Source organism: Bubalus bubalis, chromosome X (assembly GCF_019923935.1).
Source record: "Bubalus bubalis isolate 160015118507 breed Murrah chromosome X, NDDB_SH_1, whole genome shotgun sequence".
NCBI lineage: Eukaryota > Metazoa > Chordata > Mammalia > Artiodactyla > Bovidae > Bubalus > Bubalus bubalis.
In genome coordinates this window covers 93,485,641-93,512,198 of record NC_059181.1, presented here as the reverse complement: position 1 = coordinate 93,512,198, position 26,558 = coordinate 93,485,641, and the positions used below count along the sequence as shown (strand labels likewise).

General features: G+C 44.3%; 1 protein-coding gene across 6 annotated transcripts in view; it reads left to right on the top strand.

Moving 5' to 3' along the window:
* SRPX2 (sushi repeat containing protein X-linked 2) overlaps positions 1 to 16,490 on the top strand; it is a 29,771-nt gene extending 13,281 nt beyond the window's left edge. For 4 of the 6 annotated variants that reach the window (XM_006042562.3, XM_025276212.2, XM_025276213.2 and 1 more), the window contains 8 exons: positions 4,947 to 5,138; positions 7,570 to 7,746; positions 8,016 to 8,142; positions 8,302 to 8,423; positions 9,700 to 9,879; positions 10,208 to 10,341; positions 14,514 to 14,635; positions 15,995 to 16,490. In XM_006042562.3, the coding sequence (XP_006042624.1) occupies positions 4,947 to 5,138; positions 7,570 to 7,746; positions 8,016 to 8,142; positions 8,302 to 8,423; positions 9,700 to 9,879; positions 10,208 to 10,341; positions 14,514 to 14,635; positions 15,995 to 16,175 (1,235 nt within the window). In that variant the 3' untranslated portion in view covers positions 16,176 to 16,490. Of the gene's footprint in view, positions 1 to 4,946; positions 5,139 to 7,569; positions 7,747 to 8,015; positions 8,143 to 8,301; positions 8,424 to 9,699; positions 9,880 to 10,207; positions 10,342 to 14,513; positions 14,664 to 15,994 lie in introns of all 6 variants that reach the window. The other 2 variants (XM_044936726.1, XM_025276215.2) reach the window with 2 other exon arrangements.
* Positions 16,491 to 26,558: the final 10,068 nt, after the last annotated feature.

Below are 26,558 nucleotides of genomic sequence, written 5' to 3'. Positions count from 1 at the left end.
TAAAAGCTGCTGCCGCTGCTGCTGCTAAGTCGCTTCAGTCGTGCCCGACTCTGTGCGACCCCACAGACGGCAGCCCACCAGGCTCCCCCGTCCCTGGAATTCTCCAGGCAAGAACACTGGAGTGGGTTGCCATTTCCTTCTCCAATGCATGAAAGTGGAAAGTGAAAGTGAAGTCGCTCAGTCGTGTCCGACTCCTAGCGACCCCATGAACTGCAGCCTACCAGGCTCCTCTGTCCATGGCATTTTCCAGGCAAGAGTACTGGAGTGGGTTGCCATTGCCTTCTCCGTTTATAAAAGCTAGACCCTCTATTACTGTCTCAGCATTTACCCTGAGGTTTATATTTCCCTTTACTATGCTTGCTTATTCTACCCATTCCAATTTTATGTGTATTTTTCTTGACCAAATATGGGTGAAAAATAGAACAGGAGTGATTGTTGAGGTCCCAGCCTCGAATGTAAAGTCTTAATCATATGTGTTGTGACCATATAATGAACAGCCCTGGCACTGTAGTGCTTACGAGGCTTCTGTCATTTGGAGATGGTTCTCCAGGTGGCAACTGTGTGTCACAGCCACAGGCTCAAAAATAGCACTGGAAGCTACAAGCCTCTTGTGGCTTAAAGGCTAGTTTTCTCACTGGCATGTGTTATCATTCTCCAGCTGCCCTCAAACAGAGGCTCTAACTTTCTCTGTTCCTTTGGTTCCTCGTGAGCTTTTTTCAAAGCCCCCCCTTTTTGTCTCTTAGGATTTCGGGACCAAATGAGCTCATATGGGGCTTTAGCTTTCCCAACCCCAGGCTAAGAAAGCTCTGTCATCCCATGTACCCATCCTTGGGCAGGTGGCCCTCTGCTTGTTTATATGTTCCCCTTTCAAATCTTAACCCACTGAAGAGTCATTATTTGTGTAGCCAATGAGGTGTTTTTATGATGCTTTTATGATCTAATGACCCTATTACCTTTTGTGCTCAGTACTGCACTGGGATTAGACTTTCCTTCCTAAACAGCCTACTTTGATATGCAGCCCCTCCCTCTCTCTAGCTTATATCTTTGTGTTATTTTTAAACAATTATTAAAAGTGTACACCCTATAAAATTCACTTTTTTGGTGTACAGTTCTATGAATTTTGACAAATGCGTAGAGTCAGGTCACCAATGCCACAGTACCAAAAATTTGCCAAGGGCTGCCCCTTGAGGGTGTCCCCACCCCTATCCCTGATCTCTGGCAACCCCTGATCTTTCCCAATATTTCTGCCTTATCCAGAATGTCACATGCATGGAATCATAGTCTGCAGTCTTTTGATTCTGACTTCTTTCATTTCACAAACTGCACTGGAGATTTGTCCAACTTGTAGGATGTATCAGCACTGCCTTCTTATGTATGGATAAACCATGCCTAGTTTAAACGTTCACCTTTGGAAGGATATTTGAGCTGTTTCCAAGATTTGACAATTATGAATATAGATATTTTAAACATTTGTGTACAGGATTCTGTATGAACATGGATTTTTATTTCACTTTCAGTTCAGTCACTCAGTCATGTCTGACTCTTTGCAACCCCATGGAGTGCGGCACGCCAGGCCTCCCTGTCCATCACCAACTCCCGGAGTTTACACAAACTCATGTCCATTGAGTCGGTGATGCCATCCAACCATCTCATCCTCTGTCGTCCCCTTCTCCTCCCACTTCCAATCTTTCCCAGCATCAGGGTCTTTTCAAATGAGTCAGTTCTTAACATCAGGTGGCCAAAGTATTGGAGTTTCAGCTTCAACATCAGTCCTTTCAATGAATATTCAGGACTGATTTCCTTGAGAATGGACTGACGAGATCTCCTTGCAGTCCAAGGGACTCTCAAGAGTCTTCTCCAACACCACAGTTCAAAAGCATCAATTCTTCAGTGCTCAGCTTTCTTTATAGTCCAACTCTCACATCCATACATGACCACTGGAAAAAACCATAGCCTTGACTAGACGGACCTTTGTTGACAAAGCAATATCTCTGCTTTTTAATATGCTGTCTAGGTTGCCCATAACTTTCCTTCCAAGGAGTAAGCATCTTTTAATTTCATGGCTGCAGTCACCATCTGCAGTGGTTTTGGAGCCCCCCAAAATAAAGTCAGCCACTGTTTCCACTGTTTCCCCATCTATTTGCCATGAGGTGATGGGACTGGATGCCATGATCTTAGTTTTCTGAATGTGGAGCTTTAAGCCAACTTTTCACTCTCCTCTTTCACTTTCATCAAGAGGCTCTTTAGTTCTTGTTCACTTTCTGCCATAAGGGTGGTGTCATCTGCATATCTGAGGTTATTGATATTTCTCCCCACAATCTTGATTCCAGCTTGTGCTTCATCCAGCCCAGCATTTCTCATGATGTACTCTGCATGTAACTTAAATAAGCAGGGTGACAATATACAGCCTTCATGTAATACTTTCCTGATTTGGAACCAGTCTGTTATTCCATGTCCAGTTCTAACTGTTGCTTCCTGACCCGCATACAGATTTCTCAAGAGGCAGGTCAGGTGTCCTGGTATTCCCATCTCTTGAAGAATTTTGCACAGTTTATTGTGATCCACACAGTCAAAGGCTTTGGCATGGTCAATAAAGCAGAAACAGATGTTTTTCTGGAACTCTTTTGCTTTTTCACTTGGGTATATACTAAAGTGGGATTGTGGAGTCACCTGGCAATTGTATATTTAATATTTTTAAGAAATTACCAAATAATTTCCTGAAGTTGCTTCATCTCAGCAATGTATGAAAGTTCTAGTTTTCCCCCATCTTCATCAACACTTAGTATTACCAGAGTTTTTAGGTTTAGTCATCCTAATGGGTATATAATGATATCTTTTTGTAGTCTTAATTTGCATTTCTCTAATGACTAGTGATGCTAAACATATTTTCATGTACTTATTTGCCATCACTATATCCTCTTCAGTGGCATGTCCTTTCATATCTTTTGCTCATGCTCTGACTGGATTGTTTGCTATTTTTATTGTTGAGTTTTCCAAGTTCTTTAAATATTCTAGATACTAGTCCTTTGTCTTATATATGGTTTGCAAATTTTTAGCCCCAGTTTGTGGTTTGTCTTTCATTTATCACCAGTGCTTCCCACAGAACAAAAGTTTTTAATTTTGACAAGGTTCAATTTCTTGATTTTTTTTTTAATTTTATGCATTGTGCTTTTGGTATCACGTCTAAGACCACTTTGTGTGTGCATGCTAAGTCGCTTCAATCATGTCTGACTCTTTGTGGTCCTATGGATTGTAGCCTGCCAGGCTCCTCTGTCTGTGGGATTCTCCAGGCAAGAATATTGGAATGGGTTGCTATGCCCTTCTCCAGGGGATCTTCCTGACCCAGTGATCAAAGCTGTGTCTCTTATGTCTCCTGTATCGTGAAAGGCTGTTGCTGAGCTGTGAAAGACGCCAGGATTCTTGGCCTCTGGAGAAGAGAAATTCAATCTGGGGCCAGTGATGAGGCTTGATTGCTCAGAGCTTTTGTGTAACAAAGTTTTATTAAAGTATAAAAGAGATAGACAAAGCTTCTGACATAAGACATCAGAAGGGGGCAGAAAGAGTGCCCTCTTACTAGTCTTTAGCCAGATGTTTTATGTCTGTTAGAAAGCTATTAATCAGATAGAGACACTTCAAGGCTAAGGGAGTTTCACCAGTACTCTATCCCACAATATGCATTTTTGAGATGGGATGGCACAAGGTGTATCATATCCCAGCCATAAAACAATTTATATGAACACTGGTTTGTTGAGCTATTATCAGTCCAAGGTTTGAGAAAAGAAAAAAGTTAGTCTTTGGTGGAACCATTTTGAAGAAAGGCAAATTCCAAAGCAAATACATCGTTTCATTAACATAGCTTAAGAAAAACATCTCCATAAGAAAAATGCATTGGTTAGCTCAAGGCTTGAGAAAAGTTAAGTTCAGGTGGAACCAGGTGTCTTTTAAACTTGCAGCCTATTTCCTCTGTTTGGAGACCCCTGGCCTTCCTGCCTGTTACCCTCTCAATTGGCAGGTGGGTTCTTTACTAGTAGTGCCACCTGCCCTTTGCTGCTGCTGCTAAGTCGCTTCAGTAGTATCCGACTCTGTGCGACCCCATAGATGGCAGCCCACCAGGCTCCCCCGTCCCTGGGATTCTCCAGGCAAGAACACTGGAGTGGGTTGCCATTTCCTTCTCCAGTGCATGAAAGTGAAAAGTGAAGGTGAAGTCATTCAGTCATGTCCAACCCTCAGCGACCCCATGGACTGCAGCCTACCAGGGTCCTCCACCCATGGGATTTTCCAGGCAAGAGTACTGGAGTGGGGTGCCATTGCCTTCTCCACACCTGCCCTTTGCCTAGTCCTAAATCCTAAAGACTTTTCTATTTTTTTCTAAAAGTTCTATAATTTTACTTTTTTCATTAAAGTTCATGATCCATTTTGAGTTAACTTTTGTTTAAGGTATGAGATACAGGCTTCCCAGGTGGCTCAGGGGTAAAGAATCCACCTGCCAATGCAGGAGACACAGGAGATGCAGGTTCAATCCCTGGGTTGGGAAGATCCCCTGCAGGAGGAAATGGCAACCCACTCCAGTATTCTTGCCTGGAAAATCCCATGGACAGAGGAGCCTGGTGGGCTACAGTCCATGGGGTCACACAGAGTAGGACATGACTTAGAGATTGAGCACCCATACATGCACATGAGACATTTAAGTCGAAGTTCTTTGCTTTGCTTTTCCTCTTTATTTTTGCCTATGGAAGTTCAGTTGCTCCAGCATCATTTGTTCAAAAGACTATTTTTCCTCCATTAAATTGGTTTTGTACCTTTGTCAAAAATAATTTTGCCATATTTGTGTGAATGTGTTTCTGGGCTCTCTGTTCTGTTCCATCAATATATGCGTCTGTCCTTCCACCAATACCACACTGTCTTGATTACTGTACTTCTAGCTTACTTTTCTTCTATTGCCACAGTCCCCCGATGGTGTTATACATTAAATATCCAGGATGGAGAAGCCACATGCTACTCACCTAGAGGAGGAAATTATCACAGCAGCCTGGGTACCCGCTGTGAGCTTTCCTGTGACCGGGGCTTTCGACTGATTGGACGGAGATCCGTGCAATGCCTGCCAAGCCGCCGTTGGTCTGGAACTGCCTACTGTAGGCGTAAGTGGTGTGCATGTATAGGTTGACATCTGCATGTGAGAGAGGCCAGCCAGCTAGACACCCAGGGTATATGCCTGGAGGTATTACTATGCCCTCTGTCAAGTACAAATTGAGAATTTCCACAGGATCCCAACAGGGCCTTTCCCCATCCTAACATTCTAGCTCATGTTCTCTCCCTGTGACTATGGACCAAACAATAGGAGCATTTTAAGTTGCAACCAGGCTTCCCCAGTGGCTCAGTAATAAAGAACCTGCCTGCCAATGCCAGATACATGGGTTCAATCCCTCAGTTTGGAAGAACCCCTGGAGAAGGAATGGCAACCCACTCCAGTACTCTTGCCTGAAGAATCCCATGGACAGAGGAGCCTGGCGTGCTACAGTCCATGGAGTCGCAAAGAATCTGGCATGACTTAGCGACTGAGCACAGATGCATGCAAGTAGCAACCAGCCCTCAGTCTCAAAGGGCCCGAGTGCATGGATTACACCTGGGGCCTGATGTGGACTTAGGCCTTCCTCTGGAACTCTCAAGCATGTGCAGTCTCAGACTCTTTCCCACTTAACGGTAAACTAATGTACTTCTTGGCCTAAGGTCTTAGGCCTTGGCAGTGAAGCTAAAAGACTCTTCTAAAAGTCAAGAAGAACCTCCAAGGCTGGAATGCAGGGATGCTAATACATACATTTCACATCATGTTCACCTCAGCTCCCAAATCCCTACCTCTTATTGAAACCCTACAGCCTACCCTATTTTGGCAGCTAAGCTTTGCCTGTCCCTACATCCATTGCTGAATGTCATTTGTAGAACACCCATGTGTGCAGGGCCACTTCAAGAGCCATTAATTACCAGACTGATTCTAGACTAACCAATGTGTGCATGTGAATGGAATGTCAGGGGATGTAGAATGCTGAGCATTCCGAGAGAAATGGGGTTGTTTGGAGAAGATGCTGTGGAATAGAGGAGAGGTTTGGTAGCCAGAAAAAAGGAAGCCACCATTCCCCTCTAGGTGACTATAAGCCATTTGTTATAGGACTAGACCCCATCATTTCCAAAATGAATTTGAATTGACCTTACAAAATTAAAATACATTGACAAATTAACATGAAACCAGTTAAAAGTTTGTGTTGTATGCGTGCTCAGTTGCTCAGTTGTGTCCGACTCTGCGACCCCATGAACTATAGTCCGCCAGGCTCCTCTGTCCATGCAATTTCCCAGGCAAGAATACTGGAGTGGGATTCCATTTCCTTCTCCAGGTGATCTTTCCAACCCAGGGATCAAACCTATGCCTCTTGAGTCTCTTGCATTGCCAGGCAGATTCTTTACCACTGTGCCTGTTTAAACACTGAATCTCACTTTGTACTTCCTCATAAGAGACACATGGAAAACACTTTGGATCTATCATTTTCACTGTCATATAATACTAAGAAAATAAAACAACAGAACGACAGACCTTTTTTCTTGGCCCTGATTTCAAGAAGGTCATTGTTGCTTAGGTCTTTATATAAAGGAGGCTGGAAAACATAAAAGGCAATCACCTTCAAGTCTGGTTTGACCAGAAAGCAAAAACATAGTCAATAGAATCTTTAGTCAAAGCTCCAATAGTGGAAGTTAAGGAGGGTTAGAACTTAGACAACTTAAAGGAACATATGGCTGGCCTACTTCCTTCAGGTGTTGGGTATTTCATATTGGACTTTGGCAAGCACAAGCTTACAATCAATTCATGGGAGCTGTTGCCACTTCTGGCACACGTAATGTCTAAAGCACATGGACTCGCCTTTAAGCAAATGCCTCCAAAGCTGTCTGCCCCTCCCTACTGGGATTGGCCTGACTTGTACTCTCACCAGCACAGAGGGAGAACCAGTGGGCATGTAAGTGAGCCTCAACTGAGGAGTGCTTGTGGCAGAACCAATATTATATTCAAAAAGGAGTCTTAAATTTGTTCAAGGGCATCTAGCATTTGTGGGACAAGAGAGGAAAACTATGAGCTGCTGAGGCCCTAAATAAGCCCAGAGATTTATATGCATTGTCTCTATATTTGGCACAACAATCCTACTTCATGGTGTACATGTTTTAGTGATGGAGACACTGAGGCTTGGAGAGATGATGTAAGTTGCTCAAGCCACAGAGCTAGTTAAGTGGTGGGGCTGGGATCCAAACTGAGGTGCGTTCCTCAAATCCATGAACTTGGATGAGTAACTTCTTTGAGACCATCTCCCCACCTCTGCCCGTCAAGAGTACTGTTGTACTTCATAATATCAAAATAAGAAAGAAATTAGGAAAAAGAGGCAATCAAGCACAAAAATGTCAGACCAGTTGGGCATAGGTTTCCCTGTATTTTCTGCTGTCTCTGACATGGTCTTCCCTGGGCTAGATGCCTAGGCATTACTTCCACATAGCCCCACAGGCCACTGAGCTTGCCTCCTGATTCTCTCTTAGAGATGAGATGCCATGCATTGCCATTCATCACGAGTGGCACCTACACGTGCACAAATGGGGTGCTTCTTGACTCTCGCTGTGACTACAGCTGTTCCAGTGGCTACCACTTGGAAGGTGACCGCAGCCGAATCTGCATGGAAGATGGGCGATGGAGCGGAGGAGAGCCTGTATGTGTAGGTAAATGCTGGTCGCTCCCAGTTGTCCTGCTGCAAAGAGCCAGCCTGGCATTATGTCCACTGCAGAAGGCATTCTCACTAGCTGCAAAAGGTGGCACCCTGGGCACAGGCTTAACAAAGCAATCGCTTCTCTTGGAGTCAGGCCTCACAAGTTTCATTGAGCATCTTGAACTGCATCTTTTACCTACCCAGTGGTGTGGTATTGTTTTGGGTTCCCTCCAGGGAAGGCAGGGGACCCACAAGTCAGCACTTAATTTCTGACCTTGGCAGACATAGATCCCCCCAAGATCCGTTGTCCCCACTCCCGTGAGAAGATGGCAGAGCCGGAGAAACTGACCGCTCGAGTATACTGGGACCCACCCCTGGTGAAAGATTCTGCTGATGGTACCATCACCAGGTGAGTCACAGATGCCGCCTCTGCCTCCCGCCAGCTTCTCCCAGGCACTCAGGTAGCCCACACTGAACCACACAGACCGAGGGTACAGTGATGATGTGCCCCAAACCCCAGTTCTAAGAGTTACTTTCCTCAGTGGCTCTCTCACCCTGTCCCATGTAGGTTGACACTTCGGGGCCCTGAGCCTGGCTCTCACTTTCCAGAAGGCGAACACGTGATTCGTTACACTGCTTATGACCGAGCCTACAACCGGGCCAGCTGCAAGTTCATTGTAAAAGTACAAGGTCAGAAAGAAGTTTTCCATTTTGCATTGCTTATTATTTCTGCTCTTCCCTTATCCTCTAGATGCCTATCACAACCCTCTCTTCACTATACCTGAAACAGATACCTCATGCAGATTGGGAGAGGGAAAACTCAAGTTCATGAAATAGGTCATTCAGGAAACCTGTATACATGTATACACACATTTCAGAAACTCTGCCCCCCAACAAGACTTTCTCATTCTCCTAAATCTACATGAAACCCACCAATATACTCTATATCCATTTCTTTTCTTAGCCTTCAAATTAATGATTAAAGTCAATCAGCCTTCATTCTCAGTCTTTCTCCTCTGCTGAAATTGGTGGTACTGGCTGCTGATTCTTGCTTTTTATTTTGTTTTCATCATAAAATTAATTCATGCTCATTGTTGAACGTATGGGAAATAAAGTAACACACAAAGGGGGAAAAAAACTATTACTCTGTCACCCAGAGGCAATTGTTGCTAATCTTTTGGTATTTTTATTCCAGTCTTTTATTCACACATACTTAAAAAATACGTAATTGAGATCGCAGTGCATATCCAATCTTAGGTCACCCCTTTTCACTTTTCATTATAACACAAGTAAATTTCTCATGTTCTTTAAAGTTTTTTCAAAGTCTTTTAATCACAGTATAATAATCTACTTCTAAGAATATATCATACTTTGCTCAACACTTCTCCCACTGATGAATATTTTAAAGTGTTAGTTGCTCAGTCATGTCCAACTCTTTGCTACCCCATGGACTGTAGCACACCAGGATCCTCTGCATGGAATTCTCCAGGGAAAAAAAAATGAAGTAAGTTTCCATTTCCTTCTGCAGAGAAACTTTCTGACCCAGGGATTGAACCTGGGCCTCCTGCATTGCAGGTGGATTCTTTATCTTCTGCACCACCAGGGGAGCCCAATGATATTTCATATTAAAAGTAATTTATAAGGTGGTCATCGGTATGCAGAGTGTCCCCAAAGTCTGAAAACGAAAATGGCAATTTTTTTTTACAGATTGCTAGTCTTTTGATGACTATATATATATATACTTATCCATGCTTCCACATTTTATGAACACTTTTGTCTACATTTCAGATTTAACTCCATAAGAAAGCAAAAATTTTGCCTTTAGCCCTGGCCATTGGCAACACAGAGAAGTCATTCATTCTGATTATCCTGGGTCTGCTGATCTAGAAAACCCAGCATGGGCACCCTCTTAGCCTATTCTCTACGAGAGTTACCATAGCCCCTAACTTGAACTTCTCCCTGACAGTGAGACGCTGCCCAACTCTGAAACCACCACTGCATGGCTACCTCACTTGCACCTCGGCGGGGGACAACTATGGTGCCACCTGTGAATACCACTGTGATGGAGGGTATGAGCGCCAAGGGACCCCCTCCCGGGTCTGCCAGTCCAGCCGCCAGTGGTCAGAATCACCACCCATCTGTGTTCGTGAGTGAAACTAGGGAATGGGGAGAGTGGACATAATGATCAGGGCTTCTTTGAGGGGTCTCCCAATGTCTATGGCTCAGGGACCAAAAGCAATGCGTCTGATGTGGGAATGGGGGGTTCTGTGATGTTTCAGAGCCAATGTTCCCCTCTAGCATACTCCACCTCCAAGAAAAAGAATTTAAAATCTCCAAGTGTTCTTTTAGGATTTCCCCCCAAGGAAAGGGAGAAACAACCAAAAAAGTTTAACCTGAAAACCTCAGGATGTTGTTATCCATTCTGCGATGAAGGGACAGGCCATACTCTGACTGGCCATGTGCTTCTGCCCTAGCTATGAAGATTAATGTCAATGTCAACTCAGCTGCTGGCCTTCTGGATCAGTTCTATGAGAAACGGCGACTCCTCATCATCTCAGCCCCTGATCCCTCCAACCGATATTATAAAATGCAAATCTCTATGCTACAGGTAAGAGCCATTCCCCTAATCAGGGCTTAGCTCCTTTGCATTCCCCTATCCCATTCCGCTGGGTTTCCCTGGTGGCGCAGTGGTAAAGAATCCAACTGCTAGTGCAGGAACTGTGGGTTCGATCCCTGGGTTGGGAAGATCCCCTGGAGGAGGAAATGGCAACCCAGTTTAGTATTCCTGCCTGGAGAATCCCATGGGCAGAGGAGCCTGGTGGGCTACAGTTCATGGGTTCACAAAGAGTCAGACACAATTTAGCAACCAAACAACAACAACCCCACTCTGTTACTCTCTTACTACATCTCACTCAAAGACTTGCTCTTTCTACAGCACAAACACTACTTCCTTAGATTGTAAACAACATTTGATTAGTTTTACTGTAGACAAATTTAGCACAGTTTTAAGACAACTGTGTTTTTACTGAAAAGGCAGTGAAGTCATTGGCATGGTGGGTTGCAGGAAGCTTGATGAAGGATGAGAAGGCAGTGTGGCAAAGCACTCCTGAAAGACTTGTAAGACCTGTGATCAAATGTAAATGTGGGGAATTACTTATGTTTAAGTTTTCAAGGAATAATAACACTAACAAACATTTAGACAATTAGGGCTGTATAAGGACCAGGTATACAAGTATGTGCTTTATACATATTCATTTAATTATCCCAACAATGCTTATAAAGTAGGTACCCTTACTATCTCCATTTTGCAGGTAAAGAAACTGAGGCACAGAGAGGTTAATGATTTGCCCAAAATCACTAGCTAATAAATGGCTGAGACGCAATTAAACCCAGGCAATCTGACTCAAGGATCTGTGCTCTTAACCACTACTAATAGCAGACAAGGAAACATGTCATGATATTGCAAAGTAAAATGAGGGAATTGCATAAGGATTTTTAACATTCTACCAGATATCTAGTTAAAGCCACTGTTGGGGAATGAGAAGCAGAAAGGACAGAGTAGTTCTGACTACTGGGACTTTCGAAAAGAATAGGCTAGGTTCTATCACTATTCTATCACTATGTTGTACACCTGAAACTTATATAATATTGTAAATCAACTGTTTTTGTTGTTTTCATTGACTAAGTTGAGTCTAACTCTTTGCAACCCCATGGACTGCAGCACACCAGGCATACCTGTTCTTCACTATCTCCCTGAGTTTTCTCAAACTCATGTCCATTGAGTCAGTGATGCCATCCAACCATCTCATCCTCTGTCACCTCCTTCTCCTCAATTGAAAAGGAGAAAAATAATGTAATAATAAAAATAAAGAATAGACTAGGTTCTTGAAGAGAATTCAAAGTATGCTGACAAGACTCTGAGAAGCTGAAAGGGTCTGGATACCCAGGTAAAAGAAGAAGCTATTTAGGGGGTTTCTAAAAGTTGAGTTCTTACGAGTTGCCAAGTCAATATTCAGAAGGCCATGATGAAAGCATCCATATCAAAGGAATGACCCTGGTCTAAACCAAAAGGACCCCGTTCCTCCAGGGATCCAAAAACGGCAGACAAAAGCAACACCTCAGCTTGAAAAGAAAGCAGGAGCAAAAAAAGGAAACAGCCAGGGAGGACTGTGACTTTGAGGCCAGGTCTAGAGGAGTAGCCCAAAGACTCAACAAGCGGTGGATCACCAGGCAGTGCTCACTGCTGCTTTCAACCTTGCCCCAGGTAACTGGCTAAGAGGCACCCCTGCTGGGTGAAGCAGGACGAAAAACCGTGGTACGGTTACAGGCTGCACTGCCTAGTGCGAGGAAGGCAAGAACGGGTCACAAAAAGAGCACTGACACTATTTGGGGGAAAATTCTGGAGACCAAGAGAAGGCTGTGGCCATGTAGCCTAATGGTAAGGAGCACACAGGCTTCTCAGGTGGCACAATGGTAAAGAATCTGCCCCCCAATGCAGGAGATGCAAGAAACATGAGTTTGATCTCTGGGTCTAGAAGATCCCCTGGAGAAAGAAATGGCAACCCAATCCAGTATTCTTTCCTGGGAAATCCCATGGACAGAGGAGCCTGGTGGGCTATAGTCCATGGAGTCACAAAGAGTCGGACACGACTGAGAGACTAACACACAAAGAACTTATGTAGCTTCCAGTTATAAAATAAGTAAGTCCTGGGGCTGTGATGTACAGCATGGTGACTATAGCTATATAATATATTTGAAAATTGCTAAGAAAATAGATCTTAAAAGTTCTCACTGTAAGAAAAATAGTTGTGACTGTGTGGTGATGAATGTTAACTGGACTTATTGCGATGATCATTTAGAAAAATATCAAATCATTATATTGTATACCTGAAACTAATATGTCAACTAGTATCTCAATTTTAAAAAGAACATGAAAAGATGCTCAACATCACTCATTATCAGATAAATGCAAATCAAAACCACAATGAGGTACCATCTCACACTGGTCAGAATGGCTGCCATCAAAAAGTCTGCTGCTAAGTCGCTTCAGTCGTGTCCGACTCTGTGCGACCCCACAGACGGCAGCCCACCAGGCTCCCCCGTCCCTGGGATTCTCCAGGCAAGAACACTGGAGTGGGTTGCCATTTCCTTCTCCAATGCATGAAAGTGAAAAGTGAAAGTGAAGTCACTCAGTCGTGTCCGACTCTTAGCGACCCCATGGACTGCAGCCTACCAGGCTTCTCCATCCATGGGATTCTCCAGGCAAGAATACTGGAGTGGGGTGCCATCGCCTTCTCTGATCAAAAAGTCTACTAACAATAAATGCTGGAGAGGGTGTGGAGAAAAGGGAACCCTCTTACATTGTTGGAGGGAATGCAAACTAGTACAACCACTGTGGAGAACAATGTGGAGATTCCTTAAAAAAACTGGAAATAGAACTGCCATACAACCCAGCAGTCCCACTGCTGGGCATACACACTGAGGAAACGAGAACTGAAAGAGACACATGTACCCCAGTGTTCATTGTAGCACTGTTTACAATAGCTAGGGCATGGAAGCAACCTAGATGACCATCAGCAGATGAATGGATAAGGAAGTTTTGGTATATATACACAATGGAATATTGCTCAGCTATAAAAAGAATGCATTTAAATCAGTTCTAACAAGGTAGATGAAACTGGAGCCTATTATACAGAGTGAAGTAAGTCAGAAAGAGAAACACCAATATGGTATATTAATGTATATATATGGAATTTAGAAAGATGGTAATGATGACCCTTTATGCAAGACAGCAAAAGAGACACAGATGTAAAGAAGAGACTTTTAGACGATATGGGAGAAAGTGAGGGTGGGACGATATGAGAGAATAGTTTTGAGACATGTATATCACCATATGTAAAACAGATGACCAGTGCAAGTTTGATGCATGAAGCAGGGCACTCAAAGCCAGTGCTCTGGGACAACCCAGAGGAATGGGGTGGGGAGGGAGGTGGGAGGAGGGTTCAGGATATGGGGACATATGTGTACCTGTGGCTAATCCATGTCAATGTATGGCAAAAACCACCACAATATTGTAATTAGCCTCCAATTAAAATAAATAAATTGAATTTTAAAAATGAACAGGGGGTGTAGGCTGAAGGAAGAGGCAGCACTAGAGCAAAAGCAAGACAAGGATTTAAAACATATCAGTAAATGAACAATTGGTAACCCCCCCAAAAAATAACTTATGTATTTAAAAATCTATGCAAAACTAAGCAAGGAGAGATGATGTTACTGCAATTTGTTAATTACATTTCTCTTTTCTATCCCACATAATATAACCAATCTCTACACTTCATTAGAATAAAGGAAACACTGTTAGGGTAAGTGGGCTTCCCAGGAGGCATTGGTGGTAAAGAACCCACTTGCCAATGCAGGAGACATAAGAGACACGGGTTCGATCCCTGGGTCAGGAAGATCCCCTGGAGGAGGGTGTGGTAACCCACTCCAGTATTCTTGCCTGGAGAATCCAATGGAGAGAGGAGCCTGGCAGGTTATGGTCCATAGGGTGACAAAGAGTTGGACAAGTTTGGATCGACTTCGCATGCACACATGCACATCAGGGCAAGTGCTTCAGGAATGACAGAGGAAAGAGGTGGTAGACCCCCTCATGTGATGGTTTGTGAAGGAGCCCCTCCTTTCCCACACTGCCTCGACATGGTCCCAAGAAGAATCAGTTAAGTAGCCTTAGGTTTGGGTTTGACAGCCTATTCAGGAAAACCTTCTTCTCTCCCCTCCCAGCAATCCACTTGTGGACTGGACCTGAGGCATGTGACCATCATCGAGCTGGTGGGGCAGCCACCTCAGGAAGTGGGGCGCATCCGGGAGCATCAGCTGTCAGCCAATATCATTGAGGAACTCAGGTCCAGACTGGAGGGCAACAGGAAAGGAGTGGGTAGAAACCTTAGGCAGGACATTGGCCAAAAGACAGTTGTGGGAAAATCAGCAAACACTATTCTCTTGGGGAATTGCTTGTTTGAACTCTTTGGATGCATTAGGTAAGATCAGAGAGTGGCAGGGCATCAGAATCAAATGGCAGGGTGCTGTTGAAAATACAGATGACCACCTCAAACCACCTAGGACTATGCTTTTATGAGGCACCTCAGGTGACCCTGAAGCACAGCCAGGGCTGAGACACAGACTCAAACATGACTTAGATAAGCCTTTGATCCTGTCACCTGGTGGTTGTATCCTTTTGCCTTCAGTCTGCAAATAAGCAAAAATTAGGCAGTGAAATCTGAATCTTTAGGCAGTGAAATCTTTAGGCAGTGAAATCTGAATCATACTCATCTGCCCCTTGGGGAGGAGAAGACCATAGGGAACAGGTGGTAGAAGTTGACTTTTCTCATTTTCTGTCTGTTATCACCCTCCCAACCCCTCCACATATACTCAGAACCAATAAAGCCATCACTCCCCTCTGTTCCATAAACAATACCTGCCCCTAGGGCTTAATCTCAGGGACAGAAAGATTCAGTCCCAGGTAAAGACTGGGGCTTCTCTGGTGGTTCAGTAGCAAAGTCAGTGATAAAGAATCCACCTGCCTATGCAGGAGATGCAAGAGACTGTGGATTCAATCCCTGGGTTGGGAAGATCCCCTGGAGAAGGGAATGGCTACCCACTCCAGTATTCTTGTCTGGAGAGCGTGGTGGGCTACAGTTCATGGGGTCACAGAAGAGTCAGACACAACTTAGTGACTAAACAACAGCAACAAGAGGAAAGACAGGAAAACACTCAGAGGAAGGAGACTGCAGACTTGGTGATATTGATCGATCTGAAGGTTGACCAGGTGATATTGATCAGCCTCAGGGCTGCCATGTTTGGTTGTTCAGGCTATGCTTGTCCAGCTCTGGGAAGCACTGGTTATGGCATAGTGCCCGTGACTGGTGCTCCCTGAAGTTCTTACATGCAGCTCACATCGCTATATGTGATAGCCCTGCGTAAGGGGGCCTGTGAGGCAAGCACAGCTTGGTAGTAACAAAGCTGTTCCATCTGGGGTGAGGAAGGGACAGCTTAACACAGCTAGAGATGTTGGGGCAGCAAGACTAAGGTGTAAGCAGAGAAAAATAAAGGGGCTTGAGATAGTTACTGGAGGGGATGGGGCAAGGGATTCGGTGGGGAAAGAATTAGTCCATCAGTGGAGCTGTGAAAGATCAGAGAGGACTAGAGTCTGGCAGAATGATGTCTAGACAAGGTCTCACACATCCCTGGGCTCATCTCTCTAGGCAATTTCAGCACCTCACCCGCTCCTACTTCAACATGGTGTTGATTGACAAGCAGGGAATTGACCGGGAACGCTACATGGAACCTGTCACCCCCGAGGAAATCTTCACGTTCATTGATGACTATCTACTGAGCAATGAGGAGCTGATCCAACGCCGGGAACAAAGAGACATATGCGACTGAACTTGAGTCGGAGCATGGTTGAGGTCAAGGGAAAAGGTTCCCTGGTCAGCCAAAACTGGGGCCTAATCAAAGGAGAAAATGCTTTCCCACAGCTCTGAGGAAAGGACTCTAAGGTGGGTGAGGTTCCCTGATCCTGGGACATTTCCAGACACCTTTCCTCAAGCAAGTCTCTGCTTTAGGTAGCACTGGAACAGCATAAGAAGCTAGGGAGGGACTGAGGACAGGCCCTGGGCAGCAGCTTGTAGATAGAAAGTCTTACTTCTGCCCAGCTCTCCAAAATCTTTCAGAGAAGTAAATTCTAAATTCACTCACTAACCGGCTGTGTTTTAAATGGTTCCTCTACCCTGAGGTCTCTGGGGTCACGCAGAGTCCGACATGACTGAAGCGACTTAGCAGCAGCAGCAGCTACTCTGAGGTGACAGCAGAGGGCAGCACCATCACAACAGACAACCAGGGCACCATCAAGTGTGGCTGGATCTTCCTTACAGGTTAACTGTTGGGTTGGAAGTGAGGCAGAGCTCACTCTTGTTTGTCCTTCTCCCTTGTAGGATGTTGGGCTACAAATGTTAACCATCTGTTAACCATTCTGTAACCATCATCTCACCTAAGAGTTAGCAGGCCACTGCAGTTGGAAGGGAGCTTGGGGAGAAAAGTCAGACTAGAGCAGAATGCTTTCTCCTGCCCCTCCAACTAGCTCATAGGCCACAGTCTCTCCTTACTGAGCCTCCAGTGCTGCTCCTTCCTCAAAGAAACCCCCAGCTCATGATCCAGGAAACCTTAGAACCACCAAGTGGAAACTACATCATGGAGAAGGAAAAAAGACAGCATCAGCCACGTGTATAACTTATTAACACTTTGAAGAGATGAATACAGAGCAGGCAAGAGTTACAACAGCACAAACACAAGCGTTAAGGGCCATGAGTACATTTCTATTAGGAAATGTGAGTTATCTGGGATCTTGTGAAGCAGAGCAACATTCATGCACACTAACCCTGCTCTGGCTTCGGCCACACTCAAGCATGCATAGTGTTTGAAGAAAGGCAGTCTTCCCTAGGCTGCTGGGAACCTTCTTTTCTACACACATGAAAACAGTGTCAGGTTAAGACTCAGCAGCCATTCACCTTCCACATTACCCAGAGGGTAATTACTAGGAAATTAGAGGGGAAGAGGAAGCAGGCTAGATTGAGAAACAGGACTAAAAGGCTCAAGCACTGACTATGTGCCAGGTGCTGTCCTGAAAACTCACAATTGGCTGAAATCCTCATAAGAACCCTCTAAGCTAGGTCATTTACACATGCAGGGATGGAAGCACAGAGAGGTCACACAACTTGCCTAAGATCAAACAGCTCAGAAGTGGAGGCACAGAGAGGTCAGGCAACTTGGCTAAGATCACACAGCTGAGATGTGGAAGCACGGAGAGGTCAGGAAAGTTGCCTAAGATCACACAGGTCAGAAACAGAAGTACAGAGAGGTTACGCAACTTGCCAAAGATCACAAAGCTCATAAGTGGAAGGACAGAGAGGTTAGGCAACTTACCTAAGATCACACAGGTCAGAAATGGAAGCACAGAGAGTTTCACAACTTGCCTAAGATCACACAATTCAGAAGCAGAAAAGTGGAGGGACAGAGAGGTCAGGCCACTTGCCTAAGATCACACAGCACAGAATTGAAAGCACAGAGAGGTCAGTCAACTTGCCAAAGATTACACAGCTCAGAAGTGGAAGCCTAGAGAGGTTAGGAAACTTCCTAAGATCACACATCTAAGATATGGAAGCCCAGAGAGGTTAAGCAACTTGACTAAGATCACACAGCTCATATGTGGAATCACAAAGAGGTCAGGCATCTTGCCTAATACCACAAAGCTCAGAAGTGGAAGCACAGAGAGGTCACGCAACTTGTCATGATCACACAGTTCAGAAGTGTAAGCCCTGAGAGGTCACACAACTTGCCTCAGATCACAAGTTCAGAAATGGAAGCACTGAGAGATCAGGCAACTTGCCTAAGATCACACAGCTAAGATATGAAAAACAGAGAGGTTAGGCAACTTGCCTAAGTTCACAGAGTTCAAGAGGAATCGAAGAGAGGTCAGGCAACTTGCCTAGGATCACAGAGCTCAAAGTGGAGAACAGAGAGGTCAAGCAACTTGCGTAAGATCACATAACTAGTAAGTGGAAGCCTACAGAAGAGAGGCAACTTGTCTAAGATTGCGCATCTCAGATATGAAAGCTCAGAGAGGTTAGGCAACATTCCTAAGATCACACAGCTCAGATATGGAAGCACAGAGAGGTTAGGCAACTTACCTAAGTTCAGCAGTTCAAGTGGAAGCATAGAGAGGTCAGGCAACTTGCCTTAGATCACACAGATCAGAAGTGGAAGCACAGAGAGGTCAGGCAACTTGCCTAAGATCAACAATTCACATATGGATGAACACAGAGGTTCGGCAACTTACCTAAGATTACAGAGCTCAAAATGGAATCATAGAGATGTTAGGCAACTTGACTAAGATGAAACCGCACAGATGTGGAAGAAGATAGTGGTCAGGCATCTTGTCTAAGATCACACAGCTCAGAAATGGAAGCACAGAGAGGTCAGGCACCTTGTCTATGATAACACAACTTTGAGGTGGAAGCACAGAGAGGTCAGGCAACTTGCCAAAGATCACACAGTGCAGATATTGAAGAATAGAGAGGTTAAGCAACTTACATAAGTTTAACAGCTCAATTGGATGCACAGAGAGGTCAGGCATCTTGCCTAAGATCACACAGATCAGGGATGGAAGCACTGAGAGGTCAGGCCACTTGCCTAAGATGCCACAACTCAGAAATGGCAGCACAGAGAGTTTTGGCAACTTGTCTAAAATGACACAGCTCAGAAGTGGAAGCACAGAGAGTTTTGGCAACTTGCCTAAGATCACACAGCTCATATATGCAAGCACAAAGAGGTCAGGCAAATTACCTAGAATCACACAGCCCAGATGTGGAGCAGAGAGATGTAAAGCAACCTGCCTAACATCACACAGGTCAGATACAGAAGCACAGAGAAGCTAGGCAACTTGGCTAATATCACACAACTCAGAAGTGGGAGCACAGTGAAGTCAGAAAACTTGCCTAAGATCACACAACTGAGAAGTGGAAGCACAGGTAGGCAATTTGCCTAAGATCACCCAGCTCAGAAGTAGAAGCACAGAAATGTCAGGAAACTGGCCTAGGATCAAACATTTCAGAAGTGGAGAGAAGCACAGAGAAGTAAGGCAGCTTGCCTTAGATCACACAGCTCAGATATTGAAGAATAGAGAGTTTAGGCAACTTGCCTAATATCACATAGCACAGATGTAGAAGCACAGAGAGGCTGAACAACTTTCCTAAGATCACACAGCTCTTAAGTGGAAGCACAGACATGCAGGAAACTTGCCTAAAATCACCCACCTCAGAAGTGGGAGCACAGAAAGGTCCGGAAACCTGCCTAAGATCACAACAACAGGAGTGGAAGCAAAGAATGATGAGCAAACTGGCCTAGAATCAAACAGATCTGAAGTGGAAGCACAGATAGGTCAGGCACCTTATCTAGGATGACACAGCTCAGAAGTTGAAGCACAGAGATGTCAGGCAACTTCCCTATGATCACACATTCAGAAGTGGAAGCCTAGAGAGCTTAGGCAACTTGCCTAAGATCACACAGATCAGATATGGAAGCACAGAGAGGTCTTGCATCTTGCCTAAGATTACAAAGCTCAGAAGTGGAAGCGCAGAGAGGTCAAGAAACTTGCCTAAGAAAACACAGCTCAGAAGTGGAAGTACACAATGGTTAGGCAACATGCCTAAGTTCACACAGCTCATATATGGAAGCACAGGGAGCTTAGGAAACTTGACTAATCCACACAGATGAAATGGAAGCACAGATCAGTCAGGCATCTTGCATAACATCACACAGGTCAGAAGTGGAAGCACAGAGAGGTCAGGCAACTTACCTAAGATCACAGAGCTTAAGTGGAAGCACAGACGTTAGGCCACTTGCCTAAGATCACACAGCTTAGAAGACGAAGCACAGAGACGTCAGGCAACTTCCCTATGATCACACCGCTCAGACATGGACGCACAGAAAGGTCAGGGTATGTGCCTCATATCACAGAGCTTAAGTGGAAACACAGAGAGGTTTGGGAACTTGCCTAAGGACAGACAGCTCAGAAGTGGAAAGACAGAGTTACACAGCATCCCTAAGATCACACAGCTTATAAGATGAAGCACAGAGTGATTAGGCAAGTTGTCTAAAATCACACAGCTCAGGAGTGGAAGCAAAAGTGGTAAGGCAACATGCCTAGGATCACACATCTAAAAAGTAGAAGCACAGAGAGGCTAGGGAATTTGCCTAAGATCACACAGCTCAAAAGTTGAAGCACAGAGACTGCAGGCAGCTTGCCTAATACCACACAGCTTAAGTGGAATCATTGAGAGGTTAGGCAACTTGCCTTAGATCACACAGCTCAGAAGTGGAAGCATAGAAAGTTTAGGCAAATTGCCTAAGATCACACATGCCAGCTAGGGAAGCTCAGAGATGTTAGGTAACTTGCCTAAGATCACACAGCCCAAAATTTGAATCACAGAGAGTTTAGGCATCTTTTGTAAGATCACAAAGCTCTGAAGTAGAAACACAGAGAGTTCAGGCAACTTGTCTAAGATAATACAGCTCAGAAGTGGAAGAACAGAGAGGATAGGCAACTTGCCTAATATCATGCAGCTTAGAAGTGGAAGCACAGAGAGTTCATGCAAGTTGCCTAAGATCATATAGCTCAACAGTGGAAGCTAGAGAGGTGAGAAACTTAACTAATATCACACAGCTTAAATGGAAGCACAGAGGTTAGGCAACTTGCCTAAAATCACACAGCTCAAGTGGAAGCATAGAGAGGTCAGGCAACTTGTCAAAAATTATGTAGCCAGAGGGGGAAGCACAGAGAGTTCCGGGAATTTGCCTAAGATCACACAGCCTAGAATTGGAAGCACAGAGAGGTCAGGCAACTTGCCTAAGATAACACAACTCAGAAGTGAAAACACAGAGAGGTTAGGCAACTTGCCTGCAATCACACAGCTCAGATATGGAAGCACAGAGAGGTCAGGAAACTTCCCTATGAACACACAGCTCAGAAGTGGAAGCAAAGAGAAGATGGTCAACTTGCCTAATATCACAGAGCTTAACTGGAAACACAGAGATCTTAGGCTACTGGCCTAAGATCGGAGAGCTCAAGTGGAAGCAGTGAGAGGTCAGGAAACTTCCCTATGATCACACAGCTCAGAAGTAGAAGCACAGAGAGGTTATGCAGCTTGACTAAGATGAAACAACTCAGAAGTGGATGCAGACCATGATTAGGGAACTTGCCAAAATCACACAGCTCAAATGTGGAAGCACAGAGAAGCTAAAAAATTTGCCTAATATCCCACAGCTCTTGTGGAAGGACAGGTGGGTCAGGCAACTTGCCTAAGTTCACAGAGCTCAGAAGTGCAAGCACAATGGGGTCAGGCAACTTGCCTATGATCACGCAGTTCATAATAGGAAGGAAGCACAGAGAGATCAGAAAACTTGCCTACTTCACACAGCTCATCAGTTCAGTTCAGTTCATTCACTCAGTTGTATCCAACTCTGCAACCCTATGGATTGCAGCATGCCAAGCTTCCCTGTCCATCACCAATTCCCAGAGCTTACTCAAACTCATGTCCATCGAGTCAGTGATGCCATCCAGCCATCTCATCCTCTGTTATCACCTTCTCCTCCTGCCTTCAATCTTGCCCAGCATCAGGGTCTTTAACAAGGAGTCAGTTTTTCGCATCAGGTGGCCAAAGTATTAGTTTCAGCATCAGTCCTTCCAATGAATATTCAGGACTGATTTCCTTGAGGATGGACTGGTTGGATCTCCTTGCAGTCCAAGGAACTCTCAAGTGTCTTCTCCAACACCACAGTTCAAAAGCATCAGTTCTTTGGTGCTCAGCTTTCTTTATAGTCCAACTCTGACATCCATACATGACTACTAGAAAAACCATAGCTTTGACTAGATGGACCTTTCTTGGCAAAGTGATGTCTCTGCTTTTTAGTATGCTGTCTTGGTTGTTCATAACTTATCTTCGAAGGAACAAGGGTCTTTTACTTTCATGGCTGCAGTCACCACCTGCAGTGATTTTGGAGCCCCCCAAAATAAAGTCTCTCACTGTTTCCATTGCTTCTCCATCTATTTGCCATGAAGTTATGGGACTGGATGCTATGATCTTAGTTTTCTGAATGTTGAGTTTTAAGCCAGCTTTTTCACTCTCCTCTTGCACTTTCATCAAGAGGCTCTTTAGTTCCTCTTCACTTTCTGCCATAAGAGTGGTGTCATCTGCATATCTGAGGTAATTGATATTTCTCCTGGCAATCTTGATTCCAGCTTGTGCTTCCTCCAGCCCAGGGTTTCTCATGATGTACTCTGCATATACGTTAAATAAGCAGGGTGACAATATACAGCCTTGATGTAATCCTTTACTGATTTGGAACCAGTCTGTTGTTCCATGTCCAGTTCTAACTGTTGCTTCTTGATCTGCACACAGATTTCTCAGGAGGCAGGTAAGGCGGTCTAGTATTCCCATCTCTTGAAAAATTTTCCACAGTTTTTTGTGAATACAGCTCTGCCATCTTGTTCACACAGCTCATATATCGAAGCAAAGAAAGTTCAGGCATCTTGCCTAAGATCAAATAGCTCTTAAATGGAAGCCGAGAGAGAGGTTGGGCAACCTGACAGAGATGTCACAGCTCAGATATGGAAGCATAGAATGTCTAGGCAACCTGTTCAAGATCACACAGCTCAGAAGTGGCAGCACAGAGAGGTCAGGGAACTTGCTAAGATCACACAGCTCAGAAGAGGAGGCACAGAGAGGTTAGGCAACTTTCCTAAGATCACACAGCTTTTATATGGAAGGACAGAGAGGTCAGGCAACTTGCCTAAGATCACACAGGTCAGAAGTGGAAGCAGAGAGAAGTCACGCAACTTGACCATGATTATACAGTTCAGAAGTGGAAGGACAGAGAGGTCCAGAAAAATATTTGAAAATCACACAGTACTGAAATGGAATCACAGAGAGGTCAGGCAACTTGCTGAGGATCACACAGCTCAGAAGTTGAAGCACAGAGTTGTCAGGCAACTTTGCTATGACAAAAATGCTCAGAAGCAGAAGCACTGAGAAGTCAGGCAACTTGCAAAAAATCACACTACTCAAAAGGCAGAGAAGTAACACAATTTGCCTAAAATCACACAGCTCAAATATGGAGGCAAAGAGAGGTCAGGCAACTTGCCTAAGATCACCCAGCTCAGAAGTGGAAGCACAGAAAGGTCAGGCAACTTACCAAATATAACAACTACAGTAGTGGAAGCACAGACCATCAGGAAAATGGCCTAGGGAAAAAACAGCTCAGCAATGGAAGCACAGAGAGGTCAGACTACATGCCTAAGATAACACAGCTCAAGTGGAAGCACAGACATGTCAGGCAACCTGCATAAGATCACACAGCTCAGAACTGGAAGCACAGAGAGCTTAAGCAACTTGCCTAAGATCACACAACACAAAATTGGAAGCACAGAGAGGTTAGACAACTTGTCTAAGATCACAGATCTCAGAAATGGAAGTACAGAAAAGTCAGGAAACTTGCCTATAATCATACAACTCAGATGTGGAAGCACAGAGAGGTCAGGTAACTTATGTAAAATCACACTACTCAAATATGGAGAGACAAAGAAGTAATGTAACTTGTCTAAGATCACACAGGTCAAAAGTGGAAGCACAGAGAGGTCAGGCAACTTGCCGAAGTTCACACAGCCCAGGAGTGGAAGGAGAGAGTGATTAGGCAACTTGCCTACAATCACACAACTCAGAACTGGAAAAAGAGAGGACAGGCAACTTAACTACGATCACACAGCTCAGAAGTAGAAGCACAGAGAACTTAGGGAATTTGCCTAAGATCACACAGATCAAAAGAGGAAGCGCAGAGATTTCATGCAACTTGCCTAATATCACACAGCTTTTAGACCATTCAGTTATGATCTAAATCAAATCCCTTACAGTGGAAGTGACAAATAAATTCAAGGGATTAGATCTGATGGACAGAGTACCTGAAGAACTATGGACACAAGTTTGTGACACTGTACAGGAGGCTATGACCAAGACCATCTTCAAGAAAATGAAATGCAAAAAGGCGAAATCGTTGTCCTAGTAGGTCTTACAAATAGCTGAGAAAAGAAGAGGAGCTAAAGACAAAGGAGAAAAGGAAGGCTATACCCATCTGAATACAGAGTTCCAAAGACTAGGCAAGGACAGATAAGAAAGACTTCCTAATTGACCAATGCAGAGAAATAGAGGAAAACAATAGAATGGGAAAGGCTAAAGATCTCTTCAAGAAAATTAGAGATACCAAGGGACTATTTCATACAGAGATGGGCAAAATTAAGGACAGAAATGGAATGGACCTAACAGAAGCAATAGATATTAAGAATAGGAGACAAGAATACACAGAAGAATGTTAGAAGAAAGATATTAATGACCCAGATAACCACAATGGTATGATCGCTCACCTCAAGCCAGACATCCTGGAGTCTGGAGTCAAGTGGGCCTTAGGAAGCATCACTACGAACAAGGCTCGTGGAGGTGATGGAATTCCACTTGAGCTATTTCAAATCCTAAAAAATGATGCTGTCAAAGTGCTGCACTCAGTACACCAGCAAATTTGAAAAGCCCAGCAGTGGCCACAGGACTGGAAAAGGCCAGTGTTCATTCCAATCCCAAAGAAAGGCAATGCCAAAGAATGTTCAAACTACTGCACAATTGCACTCATCTCACATGCTAGCAAAGTAATGCTCAAAAATCTCTAAGTGAGGCTTCAACAGTATGTGAACGAAGAACTTCCAGATGTTCAAGCTGGATTTAGAAAAGGCAGAGAAACCAGAGATCAAATTGCCAAATAATCCATTGGATTATTGAACAAACAAGAGAGTTCCAGAAAAACATCTATTTCTGCTTTATTGACTGTGCCAAAGCCTTTGACTATGTGGATCACAACAAACTATGGAAAGTTCTTAAAGTGATGGGAATACCAGACCACATTCCTGAGAAATGTATGCAGGTCAAGATGCAACAGTTAGAATCGGACATGGAACAATGGACTGTTTGCAAATTGGTAAAGGAGTACGTCAAGGCTATATATGGTCATCCTGTTTATTTAACATATGCAGAATACATCATATGAAATGCTGGGCTGGATGAAGCACAAGCTGGAATCAAGACTGCCAGGAGAAATATCAGTAACCTCAGATATACAGATGACAGTACCCTTCTGGCAGAAAGTGAAGAGGAACTAAAAGGCCTCTTGATGAAAGTACAAGAGGAGAGTGAAAAAGCTGGCTTAAAACTCAACATTCAAACAACTAAGATCATGGCATCTGGTCCCATCACTTCATGGCAAATAGACGGGGAAACAATGGAAACAGTGAGAGACTTTATTTTCTTGGGCTCCAAAATTACCACAGATGGTGACTGCAACCATTAAATTAAAAGACCCTTGCTCCTTGGAGGAAAAGCTATGACCAACTTAGACAGCATATTAAAGAGCAGAGTCATTACTTTGCCAACAAGGTCCGTCTAGTCAAAGCTATGGTTTTTCCAGTAGTCATGTATGGATGTGAGAGTTGGACGATAAAGAGCTGAGCACAAAGAACTGATGATTTTGAAGTGTAGTGTTTGAGAAGACTCTTGAGAGTCCCTTGGACTCCAAGAAGATCAAACCAGTCAATCCTAAAGGAATCAGTCCTGAATATTTATTGGAAGGTCTGATGGTGAAGCTGAAATTCCAATACTTTGGCTACCTGATGTGAAGAACTGACTCACTGGATAAAACACTGAAGCTGGGAAAGTTTGAAGGTAGAAGGAGAAGGGGATGACAGAGGATGAGATGGTTGGATGGCATCACCAACTCAATGGACATGAGTTTGAGCAAGCTCCAGGAGTTGGTGATGGACAGGGATTCCTGGCATGCTGCCGTCCATGGGGTTGCAAAGAGTTGGACACAACTGAGTGACTGAACTGAACTGACTCATTGGAATCACAGAGTGTTTAGACAACTTGTCACACAGCTGAAGTGGAAGCAGAGAGAGGTCAGGCAACTTGCGTATGATCACACAGTTCAGAAGTGGAAGCGCAGAGAGGTCATGAAACGCGCCTAAGCTCACTCAGCTCAGATATGGAAGCACAGAGAGGTAAGACAACTTTTTTCATTTCAACAACTCAACTGCAAGCACAGAGAGGTTAGGCAACTTGCCAAACATCACACAGCTCAAGTGGAAGCACAGAGAGGTCAGGCAACTTACCTAAAATCACA